We start from the raw sequence: 13217 nt of genomic DNA, 5'->3' as shown, positions 1-13217 counted from the left end.
GACAACAGCGTCGATACGTCTGTTTACACTTCATACGAAATAAAATAAAATAAGTAAGTAACAAAGGAGTCGCTATCTTAAGATATACAAAAAAATACAGCAAAGGAGTATCGTTTATAACAACGAAAAGGTGCCGTTACACATTCTACAAAAAACGAGTAGTACAACAGATGAAATGCTCCCGTAGATCAGTTTTTGAAAGTGCAAATACATCGCCATTATTATAAGCCCATTCATTTAGAACTGTCGGGAGGTTGTAATGAAGGTATTGTAAATTATGATTTGTATGGCTTCGGGGGAACTATCCATCTCTCCGGGTGACGAGTACTGATAATACATTCATGCCTTGTTACTTCGGAAATACTATACGAGAAGTCTATAAATGTTTTAGGTGAAAAAAGAATGGAATAAACTAAACGTTATTTATACATGTTTTCAATGCGAATTACTCTATATTTAAAAAATAAGGGTTCTGAAGAGTAATTATACGGGACGTAAGTAATATAACGCAAATTTTTTTTTGAATCAAACAAATTTTAAGTAAGTTTGTTTTAGTAGTGGTTCCCCAAACCAAATAAGAGTAGTTTAAGGGGAACTTAAACGAGGCGTAATATATCTTCAGTTTAAGATTGGTTGGTAAGAAATTGCGGCACCTGGCGATCACACCAACTACCTGGAACAACTTTTTTGATTAAATAAATTATATGAAAGTTTCATGACATACCCTCAGAAAAATATACACCTAGTGTTTTGTGTTGAGGGACAAATTCAATTTCCGTCGCTCCGAGTTTTAGGGGACAACATATAGTTATTAACTTATTTACTGGTCTGAAAGAAAAAAAAAACTTTTGACTTTAATGTGTTTACTTTTAATCCATTTGCTTCTGACCAAAGAAAAAATTTGTTTAAAACTGTATTTGCCATCCTAATAAGGATATCAGCATCGTCACCAGTAAGAAATGAGCTGCTATTGTCCGCACAAATTATAAACTAAGTTTGATCATCAATATTAACAATGTCATTTATGTAAACATTAAATAATAAAGCTCGAAGGGTGCTTCTCTGCGGAACACCTTATACAATGTTCGAAAACGAAGATTGGTGACCGTCAATATTTACACACTGGTGGCGGCGACTGTACAGATATGATTTTCACAACATAAATGGTGTGCCGTGAACACCATATTTATTCAGTTTTGCAAGCAAGGTTTCGTGATTAAGGCGGTCAAAAGCTTTACTAAAATCAATAAAACGACCAAGTTTTAAAAGTTTCCATTCAATATTTGAAATATAATTTCTTTTTGAAGTAATAAAGCTGATTCTGTAGATTTGCCTCTTTGTAATTTGGAACAAGTTTGAAGCGACATAAAAATTTCAATCTTTGACATAAAGCAATGATTTGTATATAATTTCAAAGAATGCTTTAATACAAATACAAGCCATAAATGTTAATGATATAGCTATTTAATTTTTGTAGATCACGGCTCAGAAATCTAGTGACATAACGTCAAAGGAGCAATGTTTGCGCATTTTTGACACGAAATATATGACCTCCCCAATTCTATGCATATATCACTCAATAGGTCTTATAATATATTACAAGTTAAAAATATATTATATATTTTTAATGCTTTTAGTTTGCATGAACATAAATATGACATAAACGAAAACTTCACAAATCGAATATCCCTTTCTGGCACACCCAAATGATTTGTTTTGTTTTCTTTCTTTTGAAATATTATGCTTTTCGTAAAATCTTTTTCTGATTACGTTCTCTACATATGTTGAGCAGTAGCATATAAAAAATAACAAAATACAAAAAAAAAAAAAAAAAACGTCCGGAAACGCGTGCATGATCGTATCTGAACAGAGCTTACAGCTCATCAACACACTCGGTGCAGCTCGTTTCCAAGTTTTTTTGTTTTTTTTTTCTCGTTCTCGACTCCGCGGCGAATACCTCACGCACGGCGTGCTCCCGGCGCGCGTGTTTCTTGCCGCAGCGGTCATCCACTCGCTCGCCAATACGCACTCTCGTCATTTCTCGCCTCGTTCTTTACGGCGGGCAGCATCGGTACTTCGGGCTGGAACGCACCCTCTGCCATCGAGTGGCTGCCATCTGCCACAGCCCGCCGCCAACCTTCGTGGAAATAAGCGCTCGGGTATCTCACACTCAAGACACCGCCCTGCTGTATATACCGTGTTGTTTGTTTCTTCTACCCCCACGGTTATGCGCAGTACCTCCTGAATGAGGCACTCTATGAAAACGGGTGCGTCTGCACACTTTCCTGCACGGCACCGGAGAGAATCGCTGCAATAGGTGAAGGGATTTTCGCCGAATGTCGAGGCAAAAAATATCTTTCGACCTAGAAAGAAAAAAAAAAAAAAAAGCCTGTGCTCTGAAACTCGTGAAACGTAATGGTCCGTATCGCAATGCAGGTAGTATTTTCTTTTTCTTTTCTTTTAATGCGAAAGCGTTATTAAAGGGGCCCTGCAATAATATTGAAGCGTCTACCTTTTTTGCGGTTTGTACGTCCCTCGGGGTTCGGGCGAGCCAGCGGGCACGGAGAGAGTAACTAAGTATCAGTGCGTCATATTTTAACCGGACGACGCGGAAACCTCCTCCACCTACGTGGGCGACCCGCGGTGCCGAAAGCGCGCGATATGTGACGTTTTTGGTCCTGGCTTTACTGCTAATCAGAGCCGCTAAAAGCTTCTTTTTATTCGAAATACAAAATATAAATAGCACGAACCGTTTCAATTATTTATAAAAGTAGTTTTTGTTCACTATTTTAGATCATAAAAGAAAGAAATGCAGTTTAGAAAGTACGGAAACAAGAAATGACCCGTCGACATACCCGCCACCAAGCGGTGGAAAAGGCGGCGCATACTAAAAAGGTGTAGTGGGATCACGCGCCAAAGAACGGCGAGCGTAGAAAGGTCCCGGATGTACGCGGCGGCGCTGCGGTCGTATCAACTGGAGGATCCGACCGGTTCCGAGCGTTCCCAAGGCCTTCGGCGAGCAGCTTCGGCTTGCGGTTTAGCATTTTGGCGGGATGGCAGCGCGAAGTGGCTCCCGCTCTGAACTGATCTTTACCTCATGTTTGCTGACGTTTGTGGCCAATGAAGTGTCATGCCGAATTAGTATTTACTCGCGCTGCAAATGAAATGCGAGCCGCCCTGGCTGCCCGCTTCATGCAGACTAGCCAGAACACGCTTTAGTGGCGCCCTCTCAAGCCGTCGAAACGGAGTGCAGCAGCCGTGACCGCTCTCTGAGCTCACTACCCGTCCTCTGGTTCACGGCCACTCAAGCAACCAAGGACGTCATAAAGGAGGTTATTTTTTGCTTGTGTTTGTAATTTTGATTTGCCTATAACTTTAAGATAAAGCGAAATTCGAGAAAAGAAAAGTTGCATTAAGTTACTGCGTTCAGTGCACTCAATGTCGGTGCAAATTTAAAACCAGTAAAAACTACTAAAGACTTCCAGCTATATGAGTATCCTGTTCCCTGGCAACGGAAACAGTTTCTCGCAAAAGTTAGCGGAAAAACTGACGTCACGAAAACAGTTTCCCGCTAAATATAGACGAAAATTTGACGTCATGAAAACAGTTTTCCCGATAAATTTAGCCGAAAAATTTACGTCACGACCTATGCACCAATTAAGGTTCCCCGCTAAATATGGCGAAAAAATGTATGCGTCACCTCACGTCACGTGATCTACATTCTACATACAAACTCAGTTTCCCCGCTGAAAATTTAAAAAAAAGTGCTCCACTTGCTTTTTTCTAAGACAAAGGAACAACTGCTACAATCAAGGGCTAAACATAAACTTGTTAATATAAGTGTTGGCGAGGATTTTCCGTTTGCGACAAGTTTGGCGCAGAGAAACCTAATTGAATTTGGAAAATCTCAAGGTTCCGCTTTCAAGCTTAACCATAACAAACTGCTTCTGAACGATAAATGCTTTATCTATGATCACGAACTGGGCCGCATCCCGGAACTAGCTCCACCGCATGCCTCCATTGTTGCAGAGCGTCGCGTTTGGACACCGGAGGGTACACCTAGATCTGATTAGCGGTCAGCGAGGGGTAGTGGTCATCATGACGCTTTACGTATCGTGTCCGTCCTCTTTACTAACATACGAAGCTTAATAAAAAAGCGCGACGAATTATGTTCTCTGATCGATACTTGTGACGCTGGCATTGTTGTGTTGACCGAGACATGGCTTTCGGCAAAGATAAGGGACACAGAGCTATTTCTTGGTCAAAAACACTTTAATACATATCGACACGATAGGGAGCAACGAAGCGGAGGTGGCGTGTTAATCCGCGTTAGGGACTGCATCTCTTCATTTATCATAGATATTAACAGTCCTCTTGAAATATTTTTTGTTTGTGTTACCATTCAGCATCAAAGGCTAATTCTAGGATGCTGTTATAGCCCACCGGCGTGCTCAGCTGACATCGCTGATAAACAGCATGATGTGTTAAATACAGTTGTAACACGTTCTCCTAATACACCACTACTGTTATTAGGTGATTTTATCTTCGCAAACATTGTGTGGGGCTCGGGTTTATACCCCGATCTTTTTTCGCTTGAGTGCGCCAACTTTTTTGTTGTTGTATCCGGATTTTATTTGTCTCAGTTAGTCGACACGCCAACAAGAATAACGGCTGCTACGTCAAACATTTTAGATCTTATTTTAACTACTGTACTTAGTCTGATTGGTGCAATTTCTTATCTTCCTGGCCTTAGTGATCATTCATTGCTACATTTTTCACCGACTATTCTTTCCAGTTGTGCCAGTAATCAGAAAAAGGTGATTTGCGACTACAGCAAGGCGAATTTTGATGCTATTAGGGGTGATTTGTGTACTTTTTAGACCTATATCTTGCAAAGTTTTTGGAGCGCTCTGTTGAGACCAACTGCACACTCTTTAAAGAAATGATTAGCACACTTACTGAAAAGTACATACCTTTGAAAACTATTATTGTTAATGCTAGTGCACCTTGGTTCAACAGAGTGCTCCTCAGACTTTCTAACAAAAAGAAACTCCTATTCAGAGCCGCGAAAGGTATACTCTGTCCAGTTCGCTGGCAGAAATATGATGATGCTGCTGAACGTTAAAAGAATGCGATAAGAGATGCGAAGTTCAAGTTTTTTAACCAGGTATTACCATCTATGCTCCAAAATAATCCTCGGCAATTTGGCATGTTATGAGCTGTCGCGATAGGCCATCTGTGATTTCACTTAAAACGGCAGACAACGCTCAGATTGACGAATCTCATTGTGCCTCGATTTTTAACGAAGTGTTCATTAAGTCTTTTTCCAACCCCTTCAGCAACACTGATCCGACGTATCGTGTAAATACTCTCATTTATGGATCATGTCATCATTAATCCCGATGGCGTTTAAAAAATATAAATGACCTTAAGTTATCTTCAGCTACAGGCACAGATGCAATCAACTCTAACTTCCTCAAAGCAACTAATCAGTACTCCTCTCTTATACTTGCGAAGATATTTCAACAGTCACTCGACACCGGAGTTTTACCTCATGACTGGAGAAATGGAAGAGTTATTCCTCTGCACAAGGCTGGTGACAAGCACTCCCCCTTCAATTACAGACCTATCCCACTAACTAACATTCCATGTAAAGTTTTCAAGCACATCATACACACGCAACTCGTTAATTTTCTTGAACCCAACTCATTCTTTTCCTCAGCTCAACATGGGTTTAGAAAAATGTTTTCTTGTGAAACACAGCCACTCTGCATTACTTATGATTTTCATGTTGCTCTCGACCAGGGATCCCAGGTGGACTGCATTTTTCTTGATTTTTCGAAAGCGTTCGCTAAGGTATATCATAAACTTCTACTCCGAAAATTAGGCAAACTTAACATCGATTCTAACGTATTTCATTGGCTGGTGGCATTCTTAACGGATCGTTCGCAATTTGTAACCTGCAATGGTGTTAACACTGCCCCCACAACTGTCTCTCCTGGAGTACCACAAGGGTCAGTCCTAGGTCCGTCACTTTTTCTCAATTACATTAACGATCTGCCCAGTGTTGTCTCTTCCTCGAAAAGATTATTTGCCGACGACTGCGCTGTCTACCGAATGATTATCTAGGGGCTCCGATTCCCAACAATTGCAGAGGGTGGTTTCATTTGAAATCGAACACGCTTGTCGAAGTGCGTCTTTCGATTTAATTTTGAAAAAATATATGCAATTGCCTTATTTATGGAAAGAACAAAACCGCTTTTAAAAATTAAAAAAAAATATTTCGCTTCACAAAAAAATATTGAATGGAGCAGGGTGAAAATCTGTTTTACTCCATGATTTTTCTACCCAGTCTTTGCGCTGGTATGAATACGGAAAGCATACAAAACTCACAGAAATTTTTTGTGATCTTGTATGTTATTTCGGCTATTTTTAAGTTCAAAGGAAAATATTTTTGTGTTTTTGTTTATTGAGGCAAAAAATGAGACACATTGTCTCTGTGACAATTCGGTAATATCTTCAGAGCCTTGTAACTCATGAGTTATTATATTTGTCGCCTACCAACTGGTATGCGGATGTAGCCCTATACATGGGCTATCGACGGGCATAAGATTATTTTATTTTATTTTCACTGAATTTTTTATATGAAATTTTAAATATCCTCGAAAATGAAATTAACCGATATTTTGAACCCAGTTTATCGAAAAAGGAAATTTTTTATTTAGTTCAATTTTTTATTATTGCTGCCCAGCATATGAACTTTCAATTGGCTTGATGCGATTTCCCCCTTTTTTTGTTGTATCTTCTCTAGAAGTGATCGAAATCGCTCCCACGTGACAATCTGGTGACATATTCAGAGCCGTGTAACTCATCAGTTATTACATTTGTCGCTTACCAAGTACAGGGTGTCACAAAAGAAAATTTACACGGTCTTTTTTACCGCAAAAATAAACTAGGCATCGCCGAACGCTCATTCTTCGCCCAAAGGTAGAGCTAGAGGTCACAACCAGATGCCAAAGTTTCAACCCGATCCGATAACTTAATCAAAAGTTATAAGTGATTTTCTGAAAATTTCAATGGGAAAATGGAGCCCATTTTTGCCCGTTTTCGGTTTCTGGTGCCATAGAGCCCCATGTGTTTGAAAACTCCGTCGGCCGCCATTTTCCCATTGACATTTTCAGAAAATCACTCATAACTTTTGATTAAGTTATCGGATCGGGCTGAAACTTTGGCATCTGGTTGTGACCTCTAGCGCTATCTTTGGGCGGAGAATGTGCGTTCGGCGATGTTTAGTTTATTTTTGCGGTAAAAAAGACCGTGTAAATTTTCTTTTGTGACACCCTGTACTATGCGGGTGTAGCCCTATACATGGGCTATCGACGGGTATAAGTTTATTTTATTTTATTTTACGGACTTTTGTATATAAAAGTTGAAATATAGTCGAAAATGAAATTAACTGATATTTTGAATTCACTTCATCGAAAAGAGCCATTTTTTATTTCGTTCAATTTTTTTTTTATTATTGCTACAGGTCATATGACCTTTCAATTGGCTTGATGCGACTTCCCCCCTTTTTTGTTGTATCTTCTCAAGAAGTGATCGAAATCGCTCCCGCGTTCTCAGGGCGACCAACGCAGTTTCCGCAGGTCGGCTTCGCTGCAAAGAATATGCTGCTTATTTGCGTGTTCAAATGCAGCGGGTGAATTCATTTCGATTGAGAACACTCGTGCTTGGCTACATATTGTATTTTCTTAATTTTGTAATGATGGCAACTGACATTCCTTAGTCCGATCGTTAGCGGTGCAGCGGATGTACCATTATCCGATGTCTAAAGCCGAAGTACAAAGGGTGGAGAAAACTGAACGAGCTCTTCATGTAGCAAGACCGGGGTCATATATCTGTTTGTGTTACACACAGGTTGTAAGCCTTGAAGCACCTCGCCACAGTACACAATTTTCGTTCGCAGGACGGCTCCTTGATGCGGACGTCAAAGGACTTCGTAAAAAAAAAAATTAAAACAATGACAAGAAGCGTTCAGCTTTTCGACTTACCTGAGAAAGAAATCGATATTCCCCGGAAGCACAAAAAAGAAGAATGGGCCTCAGTAGGTCCTCGCACAGGATTACGATCCTCACAGGCACGTAGCCAGGGGTGAGGGCATGGGGCCCGGCCCCCACCCGAAATCTTCCATTTTGCTGGGACCTCCTCTGCTCCCTCCCCCTCATACAGCATTCTGTCATAAGCGCCCCCCCCCCCCCCCCCCCCCCCCCCCCCCGAAACAAAATCCTGGCTACGTGCCTGGCTCCTCACATGTGTGGTGCACAGTTCGCGAGCCAGGCCAGGAACCTAAGGTGAGATTAGTACGAGATGTACAGTCTCCGGCAATATGAAAGACACATTCGCCGATGCTGTTTATGCGGCGGTGCCAAGTCCGCCTTGGCCAGACGCGCTTTATTTTGAAGGAGAAAATAAAACAAACCTTTCTCCAAAACCAAAGCAATGTGTGCCTAGCCAAAGCAAATCTACCGAAGTCACCTAAAATAAAAATCGTCAAATCGCTTTTTCATATTCCTGAAGGCTGTACAATCTTTGAATTAAGCTCTGTGCGACAAAGTGGAGAAACTAAAAGTCTACAGAGATATCAAGTGACTGCTTTCGCGTTAATTAATAAAAGTTACTATTTATCGCCAATTTGTGTTTGTGTTCTGTAAAAAATTGTCTTCGCTTCATGTAAAGTCAGTCCGTTTTCCTCACTTTTTTTCTGCAAACTGCTCACTTTTTTCTGCAAACTGCTTTTTCTTCTAAGGGAGGGGTCATGTGATATTACATATTTTTTATATACACTCTGACAATGAAGATGCAGGCAATTAAATGGTTATTTGATCGCACGCGACAAGACAAGACACCTCATGGATTGGCGCCCATGCCGGATGCTTCCGGGGTGTAACGGAGAAGGGCCGGGCTTGATGTACGTGCCTTACAAGGTGTGTATTGCACAAACAGATATATGACCCCGGTCTGGCTACATGAATAGCTCGTTCCGTTTTCTCCACCCTTTGTGCCCTGGCTTTAGACGTCGGATAATGGAACATCCGCTGCACCGCTATCAAACCAAGGAATGTCAGTTTCCATCATTAAAACATTAAGAAAATACAATATGTAGCCAAGCACGAGTGTTTTCAATCAAAATGAATTTACCCGGTGCATTTGAACACAAAAATAAGCAGTACAGTCTTTGCAGCGAAGCCGACCTGCGGAAACTGCGTTTGGCCGTTCTGAGAACGTGGGAGCGATTTCGATCACTTCTAGAGGAGTTACAACAAAAAAAAAAAAGGGAAATCGCATCAAGCCAATTGAAAGTTCATATGATCGGCAGCAATAATAAAAAAATTGAACGAAATGAAAAATGGTCTTTTTTGATAAAGTGGGTTCAAAATATCGGCTAATTTCATTTTCTTCTATATTTCAAATTTTGTATAAAAAAATTCCGTGAAAACAAAATAAACTAAACTTATGCCCATCGATATCCCATGTATAGGACTACACCCGCATAGTATTTGGTAAGCGACAAATATAATAACTCATGAGTTACAAGGCTCTGAAGTTGTCACCGTATTGTCACGTGAGTGCGATTTCGATCACCTCTAGAGAAGATACAACAAAAAAGGGGGAAATCGCATCAAGCGAATTGAAAGTTAAGATCCGCAGCAATAATTAAAAAAAAATTGAACAAAATAAAAAAATGGCCTTTTTCGATAAAGTGGGTTCAAAATATCGGTTAATTTCATTTTCGACGATATTTCAAATTCTATATAAAAAATGCAGTGAAAATAAAATAAAATAAATTTATGCCCGTCGATAGCCCATGTAGAGGGCTACACCCGCATAGTATTTGGTAAGCGACAAATTTAATAACTCATGAGTTACAAGGCTTTGAAGATGTCACCGGATTGTCAAAAAGACGATGTTTGGTATTTTTTACCTCGATAAACAGAAATACAAAATTATTTAGTTTTGAACTAAAAAATAGTCAAAATAACATAAAAGATCACAAAAAATTACTGTGAGTTTTCTATGCTTCCCGTATTCATATCAGCGTACAGAACTGGGTAGAAAAGTCACGGAGTAAAAAACAGATTTTCACCCTGCTCCCATCAATAATTTTTTTTGAAGCGAAATATATTTTTAAAAACAATATTGAAAAGCGGTTTTGTTCTTTACAGAAATGGGGCAATTACATATATATTTTTTTAAGAAAATCGAAATATCCACCCCGACAAGCGTGTTCGATTTCAAATGAAACCACCCAGCGTGATTTGGATTCTATCTTTCTATGGTGCGAGCTTTGGTCAATTGAACTCAACATGAAAAAATGTAAGCTAATGCGCATAACCCGTAAAGCTACCTTTACTGCTATTATAATCTTAATAACACACCAATAGAACTTGTAGACTCTTACAAATATCTGGGTGTGATACTTTGCTCCGATCTTTCCTGGAACCTGCATGTAACTTACGTGATTAATAACGCTATCCGCATGCTTGGTTATCTTAAACGTAATTTTTCCTGGCCCCTTCCTTAAAACTATTTCTTTATAAGACATTAGTACGCTCTAAGCTTGGATATGCAGCCTCCATCTGGGATCCCGGTAGTACCTACCTTACTGACTCAATCGAATCCGTTCAGAATCAATCCGCACGTTTTATTTTGGCTAATTATAACCGGACCGTAAGCGTGACATCAATGAAGGACATTTTACTTGTACCCAGCCTCGCACATCGCCGCAGAGTTACTAGCGTTTGTCTTTTTCACAAAATATTCCACCAGAACCCGGTTCTCAGAAATCAGCTATTCACCCCACCATCATTCCTTTCAGCTCGTCTAGATCTCCAGCACAAAGTAGGCGTTCCATCTTGCCGCTACAATAAATATTTTAACTCCTTTATTCCGAGAGTCACAAAAGAATGGAATCAGTTACCTTCATGACTTGCATCAATTGTTGATTGTGCTCTGTTTCGTATAAGTGTTAGTAACCATGTTTTCCCTATTATCTAAGTATTGTTCTACTGTTGTTCCATGTTGTTCCTTTTGTTTATTTCTACCACTCCCCTCTGTAATGCCCCTGGCCCTGAGGGTAAAATAAATAAATAAAGAAATAAATAAGTAACTACCATCCCCTCTTTACCCTCCCCTCGCCCTCCTCAAGAGCTGCGCACTAATTTCACATTACAAAAATTAATAAACGTCTTTCATGTTTTTTTTTTTTTTTTAGTTTTAACGTATTTTTTGTGACTTCATTCGCCAAGCGCCCGTCGCAGATTGGAAGGATTGGCTTTCCCAAATGCTGTGGGGTAAAGTCCAGGGTGAACGAATGTTTTAAGCCGCGCGGCATCACTCAAAATGTACATCCTACAAAAGGCATTCTGCAGCTGAGGCAGATTTCTTGCTCGTGCGACGGCTCCCCCGTCACATTGGTCATACAAAGGACTGCCTCTAGTCTCTAGAGACGTTCGAGCCATACACATGACATCTCCTACGTGCTTGGAACGTGCTTGAAGCGTGTCTACGCGGATAATTTTGTCATTATGTCCGAAGTAGTGACGTAGCCAGGAATTTTTTTCGGGGGGGGGGGGGGGGGAGGGGGGGGGGGGGGGGAGGGCTGAGGAGACTGGTATGGGGGTCAAAATGCATGTGTATATTAATTTATAAGGTCGGCTGGATTTCTTCTTTTTTTTTTGGGGGGGGGGGGGGGGGGGGGAAGAGGCTGAAGCCTCATACGCCCCCCCCCCCCCCCCCCCCCCTCCCCCTGGCTACGCCCCTGGTCTGAAGCGAACACCATCTCTCTCTTGTGATGAACGAGCACTGTGATTAAGGTTTTAGTGTTTGTATTTAATGGAGTGACGCGAAGTAACCTCTGACGTCTTCCTGGCGAGCACCGGTGGTTATTATTCCTACGTATCCCCTTCGCTAGACCACTGAGAGAGCAGGTGACCGTCAGCGTCACTCTCTCTCTGCCACGTGGCCGGTCATCGGAGCGAGCCAGCTCCGAGGAACCTTGAGATTTCATCTCGCCGCCAAACACTTTCCCCCCAGAAATAAACGAAACGCCGGGCTCTTTTCTCGGGTCCCCTCGGCGGTTGTTCTGCCGGCCGGACAGCGGCCAGTTTTTCGTCCTGTTTCTTTTGGCGCGGTGTCAGGGCAGTGGTAGTGAGGGACCCGGCGCTGCGGCGGCAGCGGCGTCGACGGCGTCGGCCGGTGCCCACGCTGACGTCTGAACTCCGGGCCCTGCCGTATTTTAAGCGTCGGGCCGCCGAGGGGGCGACGTCGGAGCCCCGCGCCTGCGCAGAGGGGCGCTGCGGCGCCGGCGTCCCGCGAGGAGGAGCATCGTCGTCGGCAGCTCGGGCAGCGATGGTGGCGCGGCGGGCATGGGCGCCCTGAGCGAGCGGCCGGCGCGCGGGCTCGCATGGAGCGCAAGCGGTCCTCGCGACGTCGCCACGCGTCGCTGCCGCCCGAGAACAAGTGCAAGACGTGCTGCCGCCGGTTCACGGCCTTCCTGTTCTCGCACGTCGGGCTGTGCGCCCTGGTCGTGGGCTACAGCATCCTGGGCGCCTTCGCGTTCCGCGCCCTCGAGGCCCCGTACGAGGTGGAGAAGGCGAGCCAGGTGATCCTCATGCGGGAGCAGACCGTGCGCCGGCTCTGGGAGATCACGGACCGGTTCAACGTACTGTACCGCGAGAACTGGACAGCCGCCGTGTCCTCCGAGATCCTGGACTTCCAGGGCCGCCTCATCGCGGCCGTCAAGGACGGATATGACGGCAAGGAGATCGGCACCGGGCAGCAGTGGTCCTTCTCAGGGGCCTTCCTCTACTCGCTCACCGTCATCACCACCATCGGTGAGTGGGCGGGTCACTAATGGAAAGAAGGTAGAGTCACGTGGTTACCTGTGCTCATATGTGACCCAGTAACAAAATATCGAGTGATAGCTGATAGGAAGAGCTCTAAGGCCTCGAAGTGACAAAGAGCGGTGACCGACGTTTGGGGCTTTTTTTTTTATTTTTTATTTTTTTTTTGGCGTTTTGAAGAAGCTTTGTTCCTTGCCAAACGTCGCGCTGCCATCGCGAGGCTTTCGCGAGGTTCCTAATGTCACTAATTTGTTTCAAATCTATCACTCGTACAAAGGTTATACAGACGCTCTGAAAATCTCCCACGACATCGAG

The 13217-nt window shown here is 42.7% G+C and overlaps 1 protein-coding gene across 1 annotated transcript; it reads left to right on the top strand.

Moving 5' to 3' along the window:
• Nucleotides 1-12463: 12463 nt before the first annotated feature.
• On the top strand, nucleotides 12464-12913 carry LOC120839196 (potassium channel subfamily K member 4). The gene has a single exon (XM_040209462.3). The coding sequence runs from the start codon at nucleotides 12464-12466 to the stop codon at nucleotides 12911-12913; it is 450 nt and encodes a 149-aa protein (XP_040065396.2).
• The last annotated feature ends 304 nt before the right edge of the window (nucleotides 12914-13217 follow it).

The sequence above is a fragment of the Ixodes scapularis genome, unplaced genomic scaffold (genome assembly GCF_016920785.2).
Source record: "Ixodes scapularis isolate PalLabHiFi unplaced genomic scaffold, ASM1692078v2 PGA_scaffold1__304_contigs__length_218370807, whole genome shotgun sequence".
Classification (NCBI taxonomy): domain Eukaryota; kingdom Metazoa; phylum Arthropoda; class Arachnida; order Ixodida; family Ixodidae; genus Ixodes; species Ixodes scapularis.
This window is presented reverse-complemented; position numbering and strand designations above follow the sequence as displayed.

What these genes read in the sequence shown, in the direction of transcription:
- LOC120839196 (XM_040209462.3), top strand. Translation starts at nt 12,464, where the DNA reads ATGGAGCGCAAGCGGTCCTCGCGACGTCGCCACGCGTCGCTGCCGCCC.